The 12,614-nt window shown below is 45.8% G+C and overlaps 1 protein-coding gene across 1 annotated transcript in view; it reads right to left on the bottom strand.

Annotated features, from left to right (window-relative positions):
* Window positions 1–3,763, bottom strand: part of PEX11G (peroxisomal biogenesis factor 11 gamma) — a 33,274-nt gene extending 29,511 nt beyond the window's left edge. Inside the window, exons 1-2 of the mRNA XM_073545891.1 lie at window positions 3,549–3,763; window positions 510–698 (exon numbers count right to left, since the gene is read on the bottom strand). Of these exons, the coding sequence (XP_073401992.1) occupies window positions 510–698; window positions 3,549–3,611 (252 nt within the window). The 5' untranslated portion in view covers window positions 3,612–3,763. The remainder of the gene's footprint in view (window positions 1–509; window positions 699–3,548) is intronic.
* Between the last annotated feature and the right edge of the window lie 8,851 nt (window positions 3,764–12,614).

Here is a 12,614-nt window from a genome sequence, read left to right as displayed (position 1 = left end):
TGCACTAATCGGACAACCCCTTTTCAATGTTTGTCCACAATAACAACACTATTCCAGGGGTGTTGGTACATACGCTCCCGGGGCTGGTGTCAGACTATGTCACACGTGCCCTGTGCCCAATCAGCTTTGGCTTCACTTACTCCATTTTCAGAAGAATTGGACATTAAGAGGAACTCAGAGCTGTGGCTGGCCGCTCCCTTCCTTTCAATCTCCGATACGTCTGAAGGCAGCGCCGATTGGGCACTATGGTCACCTGCTTATCCAGTAAACCTAACACTGGTAGATTTGCGCCTCTGGGTGTTGTGATTTGTGGAGGATGAGATGCCGATTCATGGTGGATTATATAGAGACATCGGTCTTAAGAGACCTGTGAACGGATGATAGTGACAGGCCATGACTGGATCCAATCTGTATTATCTTTTGTTTCGAGCAGTTTATGAGGACAGGATACATGTGACAGTTACATATGGAATTATAAGCAATGGTTTAGTGCACCATGATCAACTGACCTTCTTTCCCAGACCGTACTGAAGAGAGTACGCCACCATGGACAGGTCATCAAACAGTCTCAGGACCGTCCGGCAGTGGCTCAGCTGAGAGGCAACAATAAGAAGACTCCGGCCACACGGCTGCGCTTCTCCATGTTTCTGTGTTATGGCTCCTCCAAGCAGCTGACAGCTATAGCACAGCGTCCGTATCTACCAACGAGATGGAAGAAACCAGGGACATGGTCTTGTGAAGTCACAGAGAGCACACGTGACATCAGACTGTACAGGGACAACATGGGAGTACATGAAAGAGGTTGCTGGATCTGATTCTACTGCACTTGGTACGTGTATGACAAAGTTAACACATTAAAGACAGCTACAAAAAAAAGAGGAGGGAGACTGCTGCTCAACAAACTCGCAAAATACAAACAATTCCAACAATGATGAGAGGTTGTAAGAGTTGGGCTTGTTTAGCTTAGAAAAAAGACGCCTCAGAGGAGGAGATCTCATTTATATCTATAAATAACATTTTTTGGATTATATGATGCACATTTTTTCCCCCAAATTTGGGGGGGAAATTGGGATGCGTCTTATAATGCGGATATACCTTATCGGTCGCAGCGGAGCAGGGTCTCGGGGTCGCTGCTGGAGGAGGCAAGAGTGGAGAGTTGCTGCATGCTGGGATGAGGGGGTGTTCTGATGTGCGCCGCTGCGGGTGATTCGTGGTGCGGTGGGCTCTGCAAACATTTTGTGAAAGCCCAGAGCCCCCGCACTTACAAGGTATACTGTGCGGTGGACTCCGGGAAAATGTCTGCCAGGGCATGCGCACATGGAGATCTCGGCACCAAGATCTTAGGAGATGAGATCTCAGCGCTGAGATATCAGCTCCCGAGATATTGGTGCTGAATTCTCCATCTGTGCATGCCCTGGCAGACATTTTCCCGGAGTCCACTGCACAGTATACCTTGTAAGTGCGGGGGCTCTGGGCTTTCACAAAATGTCGGTAGAGACCCCACAGCACCGAACACCGGCAGCGGCGCACATCCCAGCCTGCAGCAACGTTCCACTCTTGCCTCCTCCAGCAGCGACCCTGGGACCCCGCTTCACCGCAGCCACCACCCCTGGTATTCAATAAGACACATGGATTATAAGCACCACCAATTTATAAATTTAAAAAAAGTTTTTTTTCCTATTTTTCTTAAAATTTGGGGTGCATATTATAATCCACAAAACACGGTATACATGTGGCCAGTATAAAACACTGGCACATGACTTATTCCCTCTAAGGACCGTACTGAGGACTAGAGGGCACTCACTACGGATGGAAGAAAGGCGATTCCGGCAGTTAAATAGGAAAGGGTTCTTTACAGTTACAGCAGTCAGATTGTGGAATGCCGACCACAGGAGGTAGTAATGGCAGACACTATAACAGCTTTAAAAACGGGCTGGATGATTTCCTCAGTACATATAACATTGAGGGTTATAGGTGATTTAGGAATCAAATATATAATTGGTGGAGGAAGGTTAAACTTGATGGAACTAGGTCTTTTTTTCAACCTGTGTAACTATGCAAAATCCAGAAAACTGAATTACTGGACATTGTTAAAGGGAATTTGTCACCAGGTTTTTGCTACTTAATCTGAGACGTAAGGACAGAAACCCCAATTCCAATAATGTAATCACTGCGCTATGTGCTGTAGTTTTGATAAAATCCATGTGTTCTCTGCTGTAAATCTACCAAAACTCTGAAAGTTGAGCTGCAGCAGCTCATTCACCAGTGGCTCTCAGCCTGGATGGTCACATCTTGGCACCATCCAGGTTGAAAACGTTTTTTTCTCCTAGACATGGATTATGGTGTGGGACAGAACGACGGACAGGTATGGTATATTGGGGTTTTTTTTAGTTTTATTACAGGAGATCGAGGGCTTCGGTGGAATAGATGTTAGGTGAGTATAACTGTGTTTGTTATTTTTAAATATAAAAGTAAAAGTGTGTTTTGCTTTATTTGTAATAAAGGACTTTATTCTGGCTGTGTCTTTATTTACCATACAACTATAGGATTAGTAATGGATAGGTGTCTTATAGACGCTTCTCCATTACTAACCTCGGGGTTTGATGTCACCTGACAACAAAAAGGTGACATCAACCCCACAAATATGAACCCCACTTGCCACTGCTACAGAGAAAGTGGGAAATCCGGGCAAAGCGCCAGAACTGGTGCATCTAATAGATGTGCCTTTTCTGAGCTGCTGCTTTTAGGCTGGGGGGGCAATATCCATGGCCCTTTACCAGCCTGAGAATACCAGCCCCCAGCTGTCTGCTTTGGCAAGGCTGGTTATCAAAAATAGAGGGGGGGGGGGGGGACCATGCTGTTTTTTTAAACTATTCAAATTATAAAAAATAACAGGGTGGGGACCCCTCTATTCTTGATAAGCAGCCTTGTTAAATCTGACAGATGAGAAGCAGTGCTTACCGCTCTGTCATGCACATGACAGCGTGGCAAACACTGGATGTTCGGACCCCCCATTCAAGTGAATGGAGTCCGGGTTCGGGTACTGTTCGGGTACCTGAACTTTTTTTTAACTGTTCAGCCGAACCCAAACATCCAGGGGTCCACCCATCTCTTCTCATGAGCAGTAGGATTACTAGATCTCCAGTGCTGATCTCTGTTAATAAAATAGTGATTTCAGAAAAAGTCGATTATGCAGCCCGCTAAGTGACATTGCTGGAATCAGGGTCCCTGCCCCTACATCATGCAGTGCTCAGATTAGGTGTCAGAAAACATGATGACATTTTCCAGCTAATTCTATACCCATATATATTGTGTACACCCCGGAGCACTATACCTGGTGAATTGGAAGCAGTGATCCCGTCCGTGCCATCACCACATACAATGGCGTAACAGGGTGGCGCGGCTAGGACTAATACGAGTATGTTTACGTCCATACCGCTTGCAGCATTATGAGGAGACGGGCTTACAGTTGTGGGTGCAGATAGTAAGCTTGCCCCCTATAAATGCCAGTGATCTGCTGTAGGTGGGCACATATCTGGGGCACTCACCATCCTATCTCTGCCCCTGTACGACTCCAGGACATTGACCACAGCAGAGACCACCTTCTCCATGTCGCCAGCCCGGCACACGTACTGCAATGTCGGCGATCTCCCAACTCTCTACTACGTGCTGCACATATCGCAGAAACTGCACCGAGCTGGACTTCAGACTTCTGCGTTCCAAACCTCCTTTTGGTAGGCCACGCCCAGACTGTGACGTCTGGCGGCTCCATTGGCTTCCCTGTCTGCCTGCAGGTGTAGCGCACGGCCACTGACATCGCTGTGGAGTCAGCAGCTGGCTACGGCTTCGGACCCCTCCCAACACACCTCTTCCCCATGGCAACCAATCAGGACCTCGCAAGTGATTGGCTGCCATGTGTAGTCTCCTCACAAATGCGGATGTTGTGCAGATTGGGAGTGCTAATAAACCGCAGCGTGTGCTGGACGCCCTCTACAGGAAACGCATGTCCCATGATGAGATCTTTCCTGGAGATAAATCGTGTGGGAAATATGTGTGTGCTTGGAGAGAAGCCTTTGGCTGTGCTTATCCCTTGTATGAGCAGAGTCCTTTGGGCCTGTGTATGCAGTGGTTTGGGCCATGTTCACACGTGCTCGCAAATCTGCAGACAGTATCTGCGTGGGACACTTGCGGATTTCATCCTATTCCTTTTACTAATCACTAGGGTGAAATCCGCACAACCATGAACATGCTGCAGATGTGAAGTCCGCTAATCCGCGACGAGTGCGGAGCCTGGCTTCCCAGCCACAGCGTATGTGCTCCTCATGCTCCTGAGGGTCCGATCCTCTGAAACACGTGACACTACAAAAGTGAAGTGACCATGCTCTTAACCCCTTCACCCCCAAGGGTGGTTTGCACGTTCATGACCGGGCCAATTTTTACAATTCTGACCACTGTCCCTTTATGAGGTCATAGCTCTGGAACGCTTCGCTTCCATGGATCCCGGTGATTCTGACAATGTTTTCTCGTGACATATTGTACTTCATGTTAGTGGTAAAATTTCATTCATATAGTTTATTTGTGAAAAAAACGGAAATTTGGTGAAAATTTTGCAATTTTCCAACTTTGAATTTTTATGCCCTTAAATCACAGAGATACGGCACACAAAAAACTTAATAAATAACATTTCCCACATGTTTACTTTACATCAGCACAATTTGGGAACCCAAATTTTTTTGTTAGGAAGTTATAAGGGTTAAAAGTTGACCAGCGATCTCTCATTTTTACAACACCATTTTATTTTTACGGACCACATCACATTTGAAGCCACTTTGAGGGGTCTATATGATAGAAAATACCCAAAAGTGACACCATTCTAAAAACTGCAACCCTCAAGGTGCTCAAAACCACATTCAAGAAGTTTATTAACCCATTAGGTGCGTCACAGGAATATTTTGAATGTTTAAAAAAAAGAATATTTAAACCCCTTCAAGACCAATGACGCATACCCTGTGTCATGACTTCAAAGCCCCCCTGCGGGTCAGGTGACCGGGGTCAATGAAAGGTCACCCGACCCGCAGATACAGGGGGCTTTGTACTTCACCACAGGGGGCGTGGCTTTGCCCCCACGTGGCTACGATCGCACTGATTGCCTGTTAAAAGTGAAACAGCCAATCAGAGCGATAGTAATATTTCATCAATGAAAATTGATGAAATATTACAATCCAGCCATGGCCGATGCTGCAGTAGCATCAGACATGGCTGGAGACTCAGATCCGACCCCCCCCCATGACTCACGGGGCCGACTGACGGTTTCAATGTGCCGCCGTCGCCATCATCTGCTCTCCTCCCCCTTCTTTCCACTCCCCCCATCTTCCGACCCCCCCCCCCTCACCCCCCTGGTACCTCCGATGTCCCGCTCCGGCTCCCGGTGTCCCGCCTTCCTGCTTCATGGGCGCCGCCATCTTGGAAAATGGCGGGCGCATGCGCAATGCACCCACCGGCTGCAGATTCATTCATTTATTTTGATCACTCTCACAGTGATCAAAATAAAATAAAAAGTAAATAAACCCCCCGTTTATCACCCCCATAGGCACAACTATTAAAATAAAGAAAATATTTTTATTTTTCCGTTAGGGTTAGGGTTGGAATTAGGGTTAGGGTTGGAATTAGGGTTAGGGTTAGGGTTGGAATTAGAGGTAGGGTTGAAATTAGGGTTAGGGTTAGGGTGGAATTAGGGTTAGGGTTGGAATTAGGGTTAGGGTTAGAGTGGAATTAGGGTTAGGGTTGGAATTAGGGTTAGGCTGTGTGCACACGATGCAGATTTGCAGCGGTTCCGCAGCGAATTTTACCGCGCAGAAACGTTGCATATCCGCATTGTGATGTACAGTAGCCTTAAAATGAATGGAAAAAAAACGCTGTGCAGACGCTGCGGATTTTTCCGCGCGGTTTTCCTGCGGTACAAAATCCACAGCATGTTACTTCTTTTGTGCGGTTTTCCATCTCCCCATCACCAAATCCGCAGGGGGAAAACCGCAATGGAAAACCGCACAAAAACCGCAAGAAAACCGCATGAAAAATGGAAGAAATCCGCAGGAAAAATGCGGGTCATTTGACCTGCGGATTTCTTCCATTCTGCGCAGAAAAATCCGCAGTGTGCACTCAGCCTTAGGGTTGATATTAGGGTTAGGGTTGGAATTAGGGTTAAGATTAGGGTTAGGGATGTGTTGAGGTTAGGGTTGGCATTAGGGTTATGCTTGTGGTTAGGGTTATGGTTAGGGGTGGGATTAGGGTTAGGGATGTGTTGGAGTTAGGGTTGTGGTTAGGGGTGTGTTGGGGTTAGGGTTGGAGTTAGAATTGAGAGGTTTCCACTGTTTTGGCACATCAGGGGGTCTCCAAACAGGATATGGTGCCACCATTGATTCCAGCCAATTTTGCGTTCAAAAAGTCAAACGGTGCTCCCTCCCTTCCAAGCCCCAACGTGTGCCCAAACAGTGGTCTACCCCAAGATATGGGGTATCAGCGTACTCAGGAAAAATTGCACAACAACTTTCGGTGTCTATTTTCACCTGTTACCCTTGGAAAAATAAAAAATTGGGGGCTAAAAAAAATTTTTTGTGGAAAAAAAATGATTTTTTTATTTTCACATCTCTGCGTTATAAACTTCTGTGAAGCACTTGGGGGTTCAAAGTGCTCACCACACATCTAGATAAGTTCCTTGGAAGGTCTAGTTTCCAAAATGGGGTCACTTGTGGGGGATTTCTACTGTTTAGGCACATCAGGGGCTCTGCAAACGTAACGACCGCAGACCATTACATCAAAGTCTGCATTTCAAAATGTCACTACTTCCCTTCCGAGCCCCGACGTGTGTCCATACAGTGGTCCCCCCCCCCACATGTGGGGTACCAGCGTACTCAGGACAAACTGGACAACAACTTTTGGGGTCCAATTTATCCTGTTACCCTTGTGAAAAAAAAAAATTGCGGGCTAATAATCATTTTTTTTGAGGAAAAAAATGATTTTTTATTTTCACGGCTCTGTGTTATAAACTTCTGTGAAGCACTTAGGGGTTCAAGGTGCTCACCACACATCTAGATAAGTTCCTTGGGGGGTCTAGTTTCCAAAATGGGCTCACTTGTGGGGGGTTTCCACAGTTTAGGTACATCAGGGGCTCTGCAAATGTAACATGATGCCCACTGACCATTCCATCAGGCTGTCCACGTAGCGATTTTTAAGCATTTTTGCCGCGATTTTCAGCGCAAAAACGCAGCGAAAACATTTAAAAATTGTGTACAGAACGCCCCCCATGCATTCCTATGGCATTCCGCACATGCTGTGCTAATGCTGCGCTTTTTTCCGCGGCGGAATCGCATCGCGGAAAACATGGATTTTTGTGAGTACTCACCGTAAAATCCTTTTCTCCGAGACGCTCATTGGGGGACACAGAGACTGTGGGTGTGTGCTTCTGCCGTCTGGAGGCCGACACTAAGTGTACAAAAAAAGAGTTAGCTCCTCCTCCGCCGCATACACCCTCGCCCCCCTAGGCCGGGCGTAACTCAGTTTAGTGCATAAGCAGTAGGAGAACGCGCCTTAAACTCAGGCAAGAAACTATATGTCTGAAAAAGGGGCCACCCTAAACCTTGTACAAGGATTTGTATAACTCAAAATAAGTAAATGCCAACTGGCTGATAGGGTGGGTGCTGTGTCCCCCAATGAGCGTCTCGGAGAAAAGGATTTTACGGTGAGTACTCACAAAAATCCATGTTTCTCCTTCGTCTCATTGGGGGACACAGAGACTGTGGGACGTTCTAAAGCAGTCCTCTGGGCGGGATCTTAGCTCACCCAATCCATGCTAATTTGCGCCCCTGATTAGAGGTGCGCAACTGCTGCCTGGAGAATCTTTCTTCCCAGGCTTGCATCCGAGGATGCCTGGGTATGTACGTTATAATGTTTGACAAACGTATGCAAACTGGACCAGGTAGCTGCCTTGCACACCTGCTCCGCTGAAGCCTGGTGTCGCAGTGCCCATGAGGCACCCACTGCCCGTGCCGAGTGAGCCTTGATCCCTGCCGGAACAGGCGTGCCACTGATTTGATAAGATTCTTGGACCGTCAGGCGAACCCATCTGGCCAAAGTCGCTCTGGACGCAGCGAGCCCCTTCCGCCGCCCCTCTGGAACCACGAATAGAGAGTCTGTCTAGCGGAATGGCGCTGTCCTTGTCACATACCTTCTAAGAGCTCTTACCAGATCCAGGGTGTGCAAAGCCTTTTCTACCCTGTGCACCGGTGCCGGGCAAAATGAGGGTAAGACAATGTCTTCGTTGATATGAAATGCAGACACAACCTTCGGCAAGAAGGGAGGAGCTGGCCTTAAAACTACCTTATCTTTATAAAAGGTCAGGAACGGCGGTTTACAAGATAAGGCCGCCAATTCCGAAACCCGCCTAATAGACGTTATAGCTACTAGAAAAACGACCTTTCTGGACAGGTAAGGTAAGGAGTAGAGTTGAGCGATACCATCCGATACTTCAAAGTATCGTATCGGATGGTATCGGCCGATCTTTAAAAAAAGTATCGGTATCGCCGATTCCGATACCGGAAGTCCCATTCAAGTCTATGGGACTTCCGGTATCGGAATAAGAAAAACCCTTTCCTGCCCTTGTACAGCCTCTCTGGGGTCTGTACGGGCCTTTCGGGGGGCTGTGCCGGCCTGCCAGGGGGTCTGTGCAGGCTCCGGTGGTCTGTGCCGGCCTGCCGGTGGTCTGTGCAGGCTCCGGGGGGCTGTGCCGGCCTGCCGGGGGGCTGTGCCGGCCTGCCGGGGGGCTGTGCCGGCCTGCCAGGGGGTCTGTGCAGGCTCCGGTGGTCTGTGCCGGCCTGCCGGTGGTCTGTGCAGGCTCCGGGGGGCTGTGCCGGCCTGCCGGGGGGCTGTGCCGGCCTGCCGGGGGGCTGTGCCGGCCTGCCGGTGGTCTGTGCAGGCTCCGGGGGTCTGTGCAGGCATCGTCCGATGGGACTACAAGTCCCATCTGGCGATGCCTGCTACCATGACAGTGATTGACACATTAGCCAATGATGGGACAGTAGTAGTCCCATCATCCGGCTAATGTGTTAAATGTAAAAAAAAAAAAAAAAAAAAATTACATGCTACATTCATACTACATACTACATACATGCTACATTCATACTACATACTACATACATGCTACATTCATACTACATGCAACATACATACTACATATATACTACATGCATGCTACATATATACTACATGCATGCTACATACATACTACATGCTACATGCATGCTACATACATATTACATACATGCTACATATATACTACATACATACTACATATATACTACATGCATGCTACATATATACTACATGCATGCTACATACATACTACATATATACTACATGCATGCTACATACATACTACATGCTACATGCATGCTACATATATACTACATGCATGCTACATACATACTACATATATACTACATGCATGCTACATACATACTACATGCTACATGCATGCTACATATATACTACATACATGCTACATATATACTACATACATACTACATATATACTACATGCATGCTACATACATACTACATATATACTACATGCATGCTACATACATACTACATGCTACATGCATGCTACATACATACTACATACATGCTACATATATACTACATACATACTACATATATACTACATACATACCACATACATACTACATACATGCTACATATATACTACATGCATGCTACATACATACTACATATATACTACATGCATGCTACATACATACTACATGCTACATGCATGCTACATACATACTACATGCTACATACATACCACATATATACTACATACATACAATACATTCATACAATACATACATAGACATACAGTACATATAACATAGAGTAACATACTTACCAATACTTGTCACATTGTTCCCCGAAGCCATTGTCGTCTACGGAATAAATATTAACATAACAAACCACAAAAATACTCACCCACGATCCGAAGCAGTCCACGAGTGTGTCCCACGACGATCTTGGGTAGAGAACTGCAGCATCAGCTGATGCTGCCGTTCTCTACGGGCTGCAGGAATCCAATGACGGAAGGTAGGTATCCTTCCGCACTGTATTCCTCCGCCACTTAAAAAAAAAAAAAGTCCCTAGTCTCACTTTATGCCATTGCTGTGTGGGAATTTCCCACACAGCAATGGCATAAAGTGAGACTAGGGACTTTTTTTTTTTTAAGTGGCGGAGGAATACAGTGCGGAAGGATACCTACCTTCCGTCATTGGATTCCTGCAGCCCGTAGAGAACGGCAGCATCATCTGATGCTGCAGTTCTCTACCCAAGATCGTCGTGGGACACACTCGTGGACTGCTTCGGATCGTGGGTGAGTATTTTTGTGGTTTGTTATGTTAATATTTATTCCGGAAAGACAATGGCTTCGGGGAACAATGTGACAAGTATTGGTAAGTATGTTACTCTATGTTATATGTACTGTATGTCTATGTATGTATTGTATGAATGTATTGTATGTATGTAGTATATATGTGGTATGTATGTAGCATGTAGTATGTATGTAGTATGTATGTAGCATGCATGTAGCATGTAGTATGTATGTAGCATGCATGTAGTATATATGTAGTATGTATGTAGCATGCATGTAGTATATATGTAGCATGTATGTAGTATGTATGTGGTATGTATGTAGCATGTAGTATATATGTAGCATGCATGTAGTATATATGTAGTATGTATGTAGTATGTATGTAGCATGTATGTAGTATATATGTAGTATGTATGTAGTATATATGTAGCATGTATGTAGTATATATGTAGTATGTATGTAGTATATATGTAGCATGCATGTAGTATATATGTAGTATGTATGTAGTATATATGTAGCATGCATGTAGTATATATGTAGTATGTATGTAGTATATATGTAGCATGTATGTAGTATGTATGTAGCATGCATGTAGTATACAGTGCCTACAAGTAGTATTCAACCCCCTGCAGATTTAGCAGGTTTGATAAGATGCAAATAAGTTAGAGCCTTCAAACTTCACACAAGAGCAGGATTTATTAACAGATGCATAAATCTTACAAACCAAAAAGTTATGTTGCTCAGTTAAATTTTAATAAATTTTAAACATACAAGTGTGGGTCAATTATTATTCAACCCCTAGGTTTAATATTTTGTGGAATAACCCTTGTTTGCAATTACAGCTAATAATCGTCTTTTATAAGACCTGATCAGGCCGGCACAGGTCTCTGGAGTTATCTTGGCCCACTCCTCCATGCAGATCTTCTCCAAGTTATCTAGGTTCTTTGGGTGTCTCATGTGGACTTTAATCTTGAGCTCCTTCCACAAGTTTTCAATTGGGTTAAGGTCAGGAGACTGACTAGGCCACTCCAACACCTTGATTTTTTACCTCTTGAACCAGGCCTTGGTTTTGTTGGCTGTGTGCTTTGGGTCGTTGTCTTGTTGAAAGATGAAATGACGACCCATCTTAAGATCCTTGATGGAGGAGCGGAGGTTCTTGGCCAAAATCTCCAGGTAGGCCGTGCTATCCATCTTCCCATGGATGCGGACCAGATGACCTGGCCCCTTGGCTGAGAAACAGCCCCACAGCATGATGCTGCCACCACCATGCTTGACTGTAGGGATGGTATTCTTGGGGTCGTATGCAGTGCCATCCAGTCTCCAAACGTCACGTGTGTGGTTGGCACCAAAGATCTCGATCTTGGTCTCATCAGACCAGAGAACCTTGAACCAGTCTGTCTCAGAGTCCTCCAAGTGATCATGAGCAAACTGTAGACGAGCCTTGACATGACGCTTTGAAAGTAAAGGTACCTTACGGGCTCGTCTGGAACGGAGACCATTGCGGTGGAGTACGTTACTTATGGTATTGACTGAAACCAATGTCCCCACTGCCATGAGATCTTCCCGGAGCTCCTTCCTTGTTGTCCTTGGGTTAGCCTTGACTCTTCGGACAAGCCTGGCCTCGGCACGGGAGGAAACTTTCAAAGGCTGTCCAGGCCGTGGAAGGCTAACAGTAGTTCCATAAGCCTTCCACTTCCGGATGATGCTCCCAACAGTGGAGACAGGTAGGCCCAACTCCTTGGAAAGGGTTTTGTACCCCTTGCCAGCCTTGTGACCCTCCACGATCTTGTCTCTGATGGCCTTGGAATGCTCCTTTGTCTTTCCCATGTTGACCATGTATGAGTGCTGTTCACAAGTTTGGGGAGGGTCTTAAATAGTCAGAAAAGGCTGGAAAAAGAGATAATTAATCCAAACATGTGAAGCTCATTGTTCTTTGTGCCTGAAATACTTCTTAATACTTTAGGGGAACCAAACAGAATTCTGGTGGTTTGAGGGGTTGAATAATAAATGACCCTCTGAATAAACTTTTCACAATTTAAAAAAAAATTAAACAAAGAAATAACATTCTTTTTTGCTGCAGTGCATTTCACACTTCCAGGCTGATCTACAGTCCAAATGTCACAATGCCAAGTTAATTCCGAATGTGTAAACCTGCTAAATCTGCAGGGTGTTGAATACTACTTGTAGGCACTGTATAT

This window comes from Dendrobates tinctorius, unplaced genomic scaffold (assembly GCF_039654945.1).
Source record: "Dendrobates tinctorius isolate UK_male_01 unplaced genomic scaffold, ASM3965494v1 ptg000011l, whole genome shotgun sequence".
In the NCBI taxonomy this organism is placed as follows: Eukaryota; Metazoa; Chordata; class Amphibia; order Anura; family Dendrobatidae; genus Dendrobates; species Dendrobates tinctorius.
The sequence above is the reverse complement of the archived record's forward strand: the minus strand, read 5'-3'. Positions and strand labels throughout refer to the sequence as shown.